General features: G+C 48.9%; 1 protein-coding gene across 1 annotated transcript in view; it reads left to right on the top strand.

Moving 5' to 3' along the window:
- The window catches only part of LOC144178777 (centaurin-gamma-1A-like), a 60,715-nt gene extending 56,616 nt beyond the window's left edge, over nt 1-4,099 (top strand). The window contains 1 exon segment of the mRNA XM_077706888.1: nt 189-4,099. Coding sequence (XP_077563014.1) covers nt 189-395 — 207 coding nt within the window. The 3' untranslated portion in view covers nt 396-4,099.
- Nucleotides 4,100-11,751: the final 7,652 nt, after the last annotated feature.

The raw sequence follows: 11,751 nt of genomic DNA on the forward strand, positions 1-11,751 counted from the left end.
TCTTGTCATCGCTGTCGCATCGGGTAGTTTGGCTGAAAAACGCAGCGGAGGGTGTTTTCACTACAAGATCAAGGCTTTATGCACAACAAATGTTTCTGCGAATGCTACTGGCCCACAGACGCATATTTGAAGTACTGCTCACTTAGACGACAGTTGATGGAGGCTTTATTTCCTTAATTTTTTTTCAGAACAATGCGAATGCCAAGGCTGTCGACTCAGAGGGTCGCACCCCGCTGGTGTATGCCAAGAACTCCAACTTTTCCGAGATCTACGAGTTGCTGCTGCACAGCGGGGGGCCTGACCCGAACCAGCTGGCAACGACGCTGTCGAGGCGGCGGGGAAGCCTGTCCAAGCGCTCGGACGTCTTCGACAAGCTACCGGCCAGCATCATCTAGAAGCCCAAAGAGGAGCACTCAGCCAGCAGTTCCTAATTCACAAGTGGTCCTCCTCACCCACATCATCCCCTGCTGCTGCTGCTGCTGCCGCCGTCATTGTTCCATCAGCCACTGCCCCTCCTTCCCCCGTTCAGATCCTCTACGGGTTTGATTGTTAATATCGATTCCTCGTTGAATGACCCAGTGTCACCTTGTCTGTACCAACCTTTCCACCTTTACTGCTACTTGGAACTGTGTTGCCATATTGGTAGTGTTGTCTTCGGGTGCGCTTCTGTCAAGGTTTTCCTCTCTTTGCTTTTAAAATCTGCCCTTTGTCTTCGCACCTCTCTCTCTCTTGGATCTTTGTTTCTGCTGGTTAATATTTGCGAGCACTCATCTAGAACTTGTTCAGGCAAGGTCCCATTCTGTGCTGCTCGTTAAGCAAAAGTCTCTTGGAACATTTCCAGTTAAGTTCACAGAAATGCGCCAAGTGATAGAAGATTTGTTTCAGCATTCTTTAAACATTTCACTCTATAAAGCTTGAAAGACATGATTTTCGTGGCGAACCTAAGTCTTTTTGCATGACTAAATACGAATGCCTCTTAGTTGGTATTCATTTTGATGCCGTTTCAGGCCATAATTTATCTGTGCGCTAGCGAGTTAATACAGTTCCTGTGCTAGTGTCTAGGCTCAATGGGCCAAAGATGTAGCAATTGGCAGCAGCGTAGTGCCACAATGGCTCAAATCCTCGTGCATTGTGTCACGTAGCCAGAGAAATGTGTGTGCTAGCTGCAGGTGTTGCGCAAAAAAAGGATGTTGGGCAAAGATTACGGGACGAATACTTACGCCGCCCACTTATCAGTATATCTGCGCATATAGTCAGCTCTCGCCGGAAGCATGTGTATTTCCATGCACGCGGGGAAACGTCTGTGGTACCTAGCGCTGTTGTATGTGCCTGTGTGTGGAACAATTGCTAGTGCATCTGTTTAGGGTTTCAACGAAGCTGTGCTTCGGTGCTTTACAAACTTGTGAATGAATGGATGCGTTTCTACCGAGGTGCAGCCGTCGTAGCTAGCAAAACTGTTGCTCACCACGTTAAAGCCACCTTTTCCTCACATGGTGCATTTGGCCTGCCAAGTGCACCAGAGGCGAGGCGATGGGCAGCATAAGAGGGGAGTGTCACCGTCCATGTCTCTGGTACCAGGTTGTAGTAACAGCTTATCATCGAGCAATCTGATTTAATTTTTATCTAGTTTGTAGCGGTATTCGTTTGCAATCAACTAAAAGTTTCCAATTAAGCAATCATAATGTAGCGAAGGCATTTGATTGAAACCTAGCGTGTGAACAGCAAGTTTTTTGCACACAATGATTGTGTGTCCCATCTGCTTTTTACACATTATGTGGAAACATACAGTTGTACCTTGCTATTACAGCGTGAGCTATAAACAACCAATGAACGTTAATTAGCAAGTGTAATTCCCATTCTTGGTATGGACTGTAGATTTTGACAGCGATTGCGATGCAGTTGTCATAACGAAGAAATTTCGGCTTAATGTTCAACATGGTTATTGTGACGTTCTAGTTTACTATGAGTGAATTGCAATGCCAATTTTAGGATGTGGCGCTAATTTTTAAAATTGTCTCCTAGCGTAGTTTTTTTTGCGTGAATCATGCACTCTGAGTTAAAGGTAACCTGCTTGAAACTTGTCGGTCATGCATCTCATCAAAAAACAGAGCAATAGCGCAGTTGGCTTTCCAGCGAGTGTAGGATCCTTTTTTCTTCCTGAACACGTAGTGCATTCTTGTCTCCTAAATGTTCTATTGTTCTTTTGTGTCACCCTGTGTATAATTGCGCATTGTCGGCAGTGATTGTAATATGTGCAGTGGCCCTTAGTGTACATATGTTTCAAACGTTTGAGATGTGTTTATCTGTGGCAGCACTTGTTTATAGCCCGGAGGCCTGACAGTGGGAGGGCGCCCTCCGACTTCACAGATTTCTTTTCTTGTGCAACATATTTGTTGCTGTTTCTGCCAGGTTGTGGAAATGTACATAGTGGACAGATACCTAAGTTAATTCACAAATACGTCACGTGCTATACTTTGCAATTGCGGTGCGTCGTTTATATTGTTTTGCTTCTTAAGCCAAGGTAGCGCGGTAGCGTGCTGCGTAATGGACATGCAGCTTTAATATTAGGAAGGGATGCCACTCGTAAGAATTCATTGCTATGTCCTGCTGCTGCTTTCTTTCTACTCTGATTGGTTCGTGCGGCTCCCTGCATGATGTCGACATTCCCTTTTATGCTGTTTTTATTGTGCGGACTTCTAATTGATGGACTCTCAAGTCTGAATTCTGTTTGATTTTTTTTCTTGGCCTAAAGTTTGGTGCCAGCGGGTGCTACACGAGTTCATCAAAATACAGAACTAAACTGGACGCTACTTGATCCTGTCTCAGTCATCAGATTTCTGGCTGTAGCTCACAGAAATCTTAATAATAACAGTTAACCCCTAACTATACAATTTTATAAGTCTTATGAACAAGTTTAGTTTCACTGAACATAGTCCAGTGAGTTTATAGTGCTCAGTGAAACAAATTTGACCATCAAACTCAATATTCTCAGGAAATAGATGGGTGCAAGACAAAAGGTAACACAAATTTTGGTTATCCTGCATGGCAGGGCGAAACAAGTAACTAATTGTGACTGCAGTTAAATCAATTTTTATGCCTGAATAAATTATATATGGGATAATACAACTCGCAGGGTTGCCGGCAATATTCTTGCAATGCTTCATCCTACTTTTATGAAGACTTTTGTGAGCCTGCAACCACAACTGTGGCTGCTGAATACACTGAACTATGTAGTAGCTGTTGAACCTTGACATAACGATTGTAATTGGCTGTCCAGTTTTTTGCTTCATCTGAATGGAGATTACACTAAATAAAAGATCCACTATATTAGAAATGTGCAGCGCCTCAATTTACAAAATGATTGATTGATTGATTGATTGATTGATTGATTGTGGGGTTTAACGCGCCGACGCAACGCAGGCGATGAGGCGCGCCGTAGTGGAGGGCTCCGGATTAATTTTGACCACCTGGGGATCTTTATCGTGCGCCGAAATCTCGTACACACGGGCGTTTTTGCTTTTCGCCTCCATCAGAAAAGCGGCCGCCGCGGCCGGGAATCGAACCCGCGACCTCGTGCTCAGCAGCGCAACGCCTTAGCCACTGAGCCACCGCGGCGGGTAATTTACAAAATGTGAAAAAGGTAAAATATCCGACTTTTCATGTAGAAAGTTTAAATCTGCTATTTGTATTGGCCATCCCCGTGTCTTTCTGGTTTCACGAAATATTACGCCGCCCCTATCAACTTTTTGATGTGTTATCACTTTAGTTATCTCTGTTGAGGAAGCCAGAGAAAAGCGACGTTTCCCAGCAAATTTTCTCGGCACTTTTTTCGTCGTGAAAGTCACTAGCAGACATGTTATTAGTGCCAAGGTTCTAGAAAATATTGTGCATGAAAATTTGTGATTCAAACTAAAATAACTTGTTGTCTATGAAGCTGTGTGTCAGTTTCATTTCGCAAGGCATGCCTGCTGTTGTGGCTGGAAGCTCTCTGTGTAGCATTTTGTAAATTTGTAAAGACTAAGAGACGTGCTGTTTGTACCGTCGTTTTCTTTTTCAGGGGCAGAAAACAGCGAGAATAAAGTAAGATGAGATATGTGTACAGCTTGAGTTATTTTCACCTTCTTGTGTGGGAGTTTGTGTAGTGCGTGTGCATGCATGCATGTGGGGGGTTGCTCAACTTCTCGTAAAAAGTACAGGTAACTCTTGCCAATGGTGTCAAGAGGGTGTCAAAGAGGCTGTTAGGCCAGGTTCAGACTGTTGTCGCAACGGGCGTAATAACTTTAAAGAATGACGTCATTTCTTGTCTCAGCCAGCCGAACTGCATGACGCGCTGTTTTTTTACATCCACAGATCACGATAGGGCTTTTGCATCGGCAGTCTGAACATAGCATTACACGATACCACATCCAGGCAAAAAACTCGCTCATCTCTCAACGCTCTCCCATGTGTTCAAGAGGTTGCTCATGATGAAGACAAATAGTATACAGCAAGGCTGATGCCAAACTGATGCTTCACAATCATGTGAGACCAGTCATTTATAGGGTAGCAGTTGGTGCTTGCCTGCAGTGGGCAACGGGCTTCAAGTAGCGACTCCAAAGTAAGATGCAAACAACAGGGGCTGGGACCAACCCAACGCGAGGGCTCTTGGGCCTCTGGCAGGGTCACCACTCTCGCTCCACAGTCTTGTCACCAAATCTGTCAGAAATCAGCCGTAGCAATGAAGCAACACTGACGCGCCGTGGACATCCTTGGGGGTGCTGCGTGGCCAAAAAACTACTGCCGCATTTCTTGAAATGCATTGAAAATGCCAGGATCCTCTCCTTAGTTTCAGGCTATAGTTTTGGGCAATGGCAACAAAAAATGGCATCCTACGTGCCAAAATCACGTGACCTTTGCACTAACTAAATTTTCTAATGTAATCTTTCCTGCCAAAGGTGTAAAATACGCCGTGATGCTGCAGCCAGTCACAAGGGGAGCATGGCCTGTGGACATTACACACGCGGTATTTTAGTGAAAAAACAATTGGAGACAACAAAATTTTTTTCGGTCACTACAGCCATGAATTGTGCAACAGGAAGCCAAGAAACAGGTGTGGAAGAAGCGTTGCACATCATCATCATCATCAGCCCATTTATGTCCATTGCAGGACAAACTCCTCTCGCATTGACCTCCAGCTGCTCTTGTCCTGTGCTGTTGTCACTTTACAGCGACGCTCAGAGGTGCAAGCACTGCGCCCATCCACTTTTCCTGTGCCATCCTGCTCCAAAAGGCAGTATGTCAACAAAAATCGTGCTCCCAAACAGTGCCGTTAAATACCAGGCAACTGTGAGATGATGCTCTATTCAAGTGTCATTGCGCAATTGCGCATACATTGGGTACAGACGCGTTCGGCTGGCATTCACGACATTGTGCCCTGCTGCGGTTACTCGTCACAATTTCCTAAACTCCAAGTTGCTGCGCAGTTTTAAATGCGGAGCATTTCTTTAACTCACGATGTCACCCGGCGTTGTCGGCGTGCCTCGGCGTCCGCAACGGCCGTTCCAGGTGCGCCCTCTCCCCCACTCCTCCTCTCCCGCATCACGCTACCCTCCTCGCTCTCAACAACAGGTCCACACCCCTCCCCCTACACTATATAAAAAAATAATACTTACCGGCGCCTGGTTTCGATCCCACGACCCTGTGGGCGGAACGCGAGGTACATGGTGCTCTTCCCACTGCGCCACAAAACCGACACAGAATGAAAGGCTACAAACGCGCCTTATATCTTTGACTCATTCAAACTACGTCAAGAAGCTGCTGATACAACGCATTCACTACCACCAACTCCCCAAACACTAGACGTTAACGCAATACACCCACCCCCTATGCGACGCATTTACTCGAGTCCCCCTCGCGGGGAGATGGGCCCTTTCTACGGGACGTGGAAGTGAACTTGGGGTGCCAACGCGCAAACGTTGCTCCTAAATGCTGCTTCACTGCTGTGCTGTTATGCATGCAAAAAAAAAAGGAATAGTCTTACTCTTCAGTGGAACCCTCGCCAGTTCACCTTATCGCAAGTGCGCTTGCTGATGTTTTCTTGCCGTGCCGTTTCTAACAGGATGAGATAACAGGCGCGGCCCGGGCTGGCACAAGCGAGGGCAGATTCCAGCTGTCTGCAAGTAACAAGCTCAGTAGGTGTGTCTTGCCACACAACACTCCTTTTTTTCCGGGGTAGGAGGAGCAGCTCCCCTCCCCATGAACCCTCCGGTAAGCCATCTGGTTACGCTCGAAAAAAAGTTTATACGCACTGGGGCGTTTGTTGTTTGGATAAACACGACGCAGTTGCGCGGTATTTTTAGATGCGGAGCATCTCTCGCTCGGGTGGATGTCACTTGTCCGTGCCCCGTCCGCAGCGCCTCTGATGACGATTGTGGCAGGATGCTCCTAGGGATTGGCCAACCAAAGAATCTATCACGAGGTAGCTTCGTCGCGTTCAACCACCGTCGTCATCTTCCCGTAGGGGAACCGCTGAAGGAGAAGAAGACAAAGCTGCGAAGAGGAGGGCGTGTACGTTGCTCTCAGCCGGTGCACCAACGCCAACAACCTTTACCTCACCAACGCTGACAGAGACTACATCGCCAAGAACATGATGGACGAGTTTCGGCGCCTCGAGAACCACCGCCTAGTCACCGTCACACAACAGTACTTGCGTGCCTTTGCGGTGGACCCGGACGCGGAATTCCCTCTGGCGCTACTAAACACCAGATCACTCAACCGACGCCGTTGTTGACTCAACATAACGGCAACACAATGGAACCACAAGGAACCCCCATGATGCTTCGCATCCTCATCAGGGTTCCCCACGGGAAGATGGTGTAAGTTTTTTACATAGGAAGAGTGATGCATTACGTAATTAATAGAACGCATAATACGAACGTTAGGACATACCTCGGCAAAACGGGGCGCCACTCACACTCACACAGAATTTTTTTTTTTCTCGCACTCATGCTCACTATGCGCCCTCCACCACTCGCACCCACTCGCGCTCACGCTCACCACTCGCCGTGACTACTCACTCGCACTCACTTGCGCTCACGCTCACCGCTCACCATCATCACTCGCGCTCACGCTCACCACTCGCCATCGCCACTCGCAGCACTCACTGACGCGTGCACCATTCGTCGTCACCACTCGCACTCACTCGCGCTCGTGCTCACCACTCGTCGCCTCCCCTCGCACGTGAGTGCGCGCAGCATATCCTCCATGAGTTATGAAACCGAACAGTATCAGTGCATCACGGCGTCAGAAGGCCGTCCAAATCATATTCCTAAATCAGCACGCCACCAGAGCAATAATTCTAGGGTTCCCCATAGGAGGAGCTCAGTGACGACGTATTTCCGAGGCTAAAAGCAATCCCGCCATTAACAACAATCGCAGCGAGGGGCTCCAGCTACGAATAGCCAACAGTGATTCTGCTGTAACATTTTGAGCACACCGCTTCTGTCTTGGAAACTGCAACTCCCCAAGTAGTAAAAAAAAAAAAGAAAACTCGTAGAAATCGCGTTTATGCGCTTTCACTAATCCCCTACCTTAATTGACCAGGTCGTCATCGCCATTTACGTCCTGAAATTTTTGGCAAAGACTGGCTCACACACATTTTCGAGCCTGCAAGGCTGTGCTCAAGTTGACACTAATTTCATTGAACTTCCCTTCGGCTCAAAAAGTTCCCAGTGTTCTACGGAAATCAGTACATTATGGGCACGCCTGAACCCCTGTGTTTGCCGAAACGTCCGTGCAGAGAAAAGTCCGTGTACCGAAAGGTTTGTGTACTGAAGACTGCACCGAAACGCCCTCTACTGGTAAGACAAGAGTCGCGCTCGGAGCTTTTATTTTTAGTGGGTGCATGGGCCCCGTCCAGCTTTGTGCAATAGCTTTATTCCGGAAAACTTTCCCAGAAAAATCTGGGAAAAATAAAGACATTGAATTGAAATGAACACCATGGCTGTCAACCTTAAGGTTAAGGGATAAGCCGGCTCGTCCCTATCTTTCACAGATTAGTTAGCTTCTGTGTCAAGTCGAGGTTGAAGCCACGGCCATCGGATAGAAATCCAACGGCTGGGGCCTCAATCGAGCCCCTCAACCGGGGGCTCAACCTCGATTCAATGCTACGTGGGCAGGAAGCAAGCTCAGAGACATTTCCTATTACAAATAGTCGAGCGGGGCCCGGGTGCTTGGCCCCCCCTGACAGCTGGGGGGCCCGGCACTGGTGCGAATAGGCGCGAAAACAACGAAAAGCCGCTGCCGCCGCCGGTGCCCTCGTCGGTTAGCCGCGAATCTCCCCGGATGAAGAGAACCTTGCCCTCTTGGAATGACGAACCTGAGTTCACTACAGCAAAACCAACCATATACTTCTTCAAAGGCTCCTGGAGTGACGTTTTGGCTGCTGTTCCCGTCCAGCTTGAAGGCCTGCCGGAGCGACGTTTTGGCTGGTGTCTTTCACGCCTAAGCGCGGGTACACCACCGGTTGCTCCTTTATGCGTGCATTTGTGGGGGGAGGGGGGTGGGCGTGCACGCGCAGGCATGCAGGCTTGACGTGCTCAGCGTCCCCCACCTGCGCCGACTGCCCAGAGCCCGAGACGCTAGAGCACTTGCTGTGCTCTTGCCGCCAGCACGACACCGCGAGGGAAGAACTCCGGGCCGCCCTCCAGTGACTTGGTGCCCCAAGCCACAAGCTAGAAGACTTCCTGTTCCCAACGGGACCGGACGCCATTCGACGGGAGGTCTTCCAGCACCTACTCAACTTCCTGGTTACAACAGGACTAGCGCTGCGTTTGTATGGACGAAACGAACGCGATATAGACTATCCCCCACTCTCCTACCGCTCTTCTCTTCCCCCTTCTCTCTTCCTATCCTTTGAAGCCGCAATACCCTTCCCTGGACTGGGTTGTACGAGGGTGAACTCCCCGTTGAGTTCAACAATATCCCCAGGCCTTTTCTCTTCCCTCCTTTGTTAATAAATCACCACCACCACCACCACTGTCGACATACCTTTTTGTTGGGAGAAGATTTCAACGTGGATGCCTCACGGCCCAATGCGACCTTACTACTGTCCTCAGTGGTCGAGTGGTTTGATACACACAGACAGTAAGATCCCTTTTGACGCGGGAGGGAGACAGACAGCCCCATGTTCGTCTGATAGAAAAAAAACTCTTGCCCTTCCAAGTTTCATTCAGCTATAATTAGCTCTGAAGTATGCTCAATCGCAAGTTACAAGCAAACCTGTTTTGTTTCATGCCTTCCTTGTAGTGCGCCAAGTTTCGCTGGTCATCCTTCTATACAGAGTGGAAGGGCCCTGAATTCTTTAGCCATACAGCGCCCGCGGGGGTGTCCATGGAGCGTCGCGTCAGTGCTGCTTCGTTGCTACGGCTGATTTCGGGTGTATTTGGTTGCGAGACTGCGGAGCAAGAGTGATGCCCTTGCCAGTAGCACAAGACCCCTTTTGTTGAGTTCTAGCACCTATTGTTTGCATCTTATTTTAGAGCCTCCTCGGAGGGACAAATAAGAAAAAAATGCACTCACGATTACTGTACTCCCAAATGCGAAATTTGGGTGCAGCGCGAGCTGCAGTCTTCTCGGTCACGGCGCATATCTGCTGCGTCTCGGGAAGTGATCGCGTCAGGGCCGTACCCAGAGAGGGGGGGGGGGGTTTGGGGGTTCGAACCCCTCCTGAAATCTTTTTCAGGCAGCACGTAAACAATACTTACTGTTGCTTTCAGCAAAACTATCCCCTTCCCAAAATTCATACCCCCCCCCCCCCGAAAAAAATTTCGGGCACGGCCCTGGATCGCGTGATCAGTGAACGCACGGCGGCGCGCGCTACTCTGCTGCTATCTCGCAGCGCGTCGCCGCTCCCGGCCAGCGTGTTGTTGCAAATCGGGTTTGAACCTCCCGCGCAAATGTCACGTGGATCGGATTAGCAGCGAACGGAACAGCGTCTGGGGAAAGTGTCAGGGCCTTGGTGGTGACCCATGAAACAAGAGTGAGGGGGAGGCAGTGAGAGAGATGACGCCATAGCCGTGCGTGCCGTCCTCTTCCTCACCCTTCGCCTGACGCTCCTCTCCGTTTTCTTTCTGCCTTCGCTGCTGCGTTCCCGTTACGCGGTCGACAACGCCGCGAAAACCAGGGAATGCCAGAGGGCTGCACCCTATCGCCACCGAATTTCTTATTTGTCCCTCCATGGAACTAACGGTCTAGTCCCGTCTCTCGGTAGCCACTTTGTTACCCCGTGTGTCCGCCACTGGTTGTCATTTTGTCGCATGCACACACGGCCATCTTGTCAGCATTAGAGTGATGACACAACTGAGAGCCTTTTGGAAAATACGTCCGGTCAAGATTGCAAATTGAAGGAAAATCCACAAAGTCGGCAATGGGGCCTGCGCTTAGCCAAGGACTGATGCTGCTCCGACCTCCGCAACACAATGGGGAGGGACACTAGAATTGTGTAACTCCGAAAGAGGTCTATCACTGAAGCTGATAAGTTTGTAGGGTGCAAGGCCAGTGTTGACGACAGCCGAAGTTAGCCTTTGCATGCGAAGTAGGCGCCAAAAGAGTGGTTGTACGTATGGAGACAGAACACTGCACCGGCGTGAGAGGCCGAACCACAGGCCGAAAGCTCATAAAAAATTACTTGGGGCACTTAAGTCTGCTTACGTGCTTTGAAAACGGAAGCCTTGTGATACCAAAGACTTAACTTCTAATCATGTCTGTGTCTCTTTCCTTGCGTACGTTTCTTAGTCACTTCTGGCGCGGATTGCTTCGACAGGCAGACTGGCGACACTTGATGCCGCAGCTTTCCCAGAATCAGAGCTCCCCATCGCTTGCGTGAACCTGTCCTACCCACCTAGAGTTACGTTCACTTGTCGCGCGATATTACGTCAGTGCTGCAAGCACCAGCCTCACTCTTGTTCCGTTGCTGATAACGTGCTGTAATAGCGCGGTAGTACTTATGCACACGGCGCCTACTCTAAAGACCCTGGTTCAATTACCATTGGAATGCAGATGTGCTTTTTATTTGCACTCTTCACTGCGGCGGTCATTTTCTTTGCCGGACAACAGCAACAACGCCGGTTTTTAAGCCCAGCAGGGAACCTTCATATTTCGAATGGACGGGCAACAAAGGAAACCATGAGCCGCCATATTGTTGTGACTATACGTGGTCAGACACATACGCTCCTGATGTTCTCCAAGTCTTTATCCGCACACTACGAGCAGGGTGATGCAAATCTGCAACGGAATCCGTGTGTTCATAACATCAAGTGGCAGCAAAATAAAAACTGGAGTCACTCCTGGCAACGTTGCATAATGCCACTAGTAGCGTACTGACTTACGCCGTGCTAAACGAATGGATCCTGCCGTAGAAAGAGGGCTGACAATAGAAATGTTTGATCGTAAACTACGCGCAAGCGAACTCTCGAAGTATTGTTCTTTAGAAATTTAGAATTTATTGTTCTTTAGAAAGACAAGGTCCACCAGCAGGCGTAAATTGTCTCGCCTACAGGGGCGGACACCGGAACGCCTGCTGGTGTAGGGGAGGTGGGATGGGGAGGAAAGAGTACATAGACATAGGGGGATAGGGTAGAGGGCTTACATGAATTCTAGGCAAGATTAGCAGGGAACATATACACAACGTACAGGTGAAAAAAAAAGAAGAAAAACGAGGAGTTAAACAATTGAGGAAAGTATAAAGGAAAGTATGTATATAAACACACATAT

This window comes from Haemaphysalis longicornis, unplaced genomic scaffold, assembly GCF_048455015.1.
Source record: "Haemaphysalis longicornis isolate Haplotype H1 unplaced genomic scaffold, Haemaphysalis longicornis Haplotype H1 scaffold_4, whole genome shotgun sequence".
Classification (NCBI taxonomy): domain Eukaryota; kingdom Metazoa; phylum Arthropoda; class Arachnida; order Ixodida; family Ixodidae; genus Haemaphysalis; species Haemaphysalis longicornis.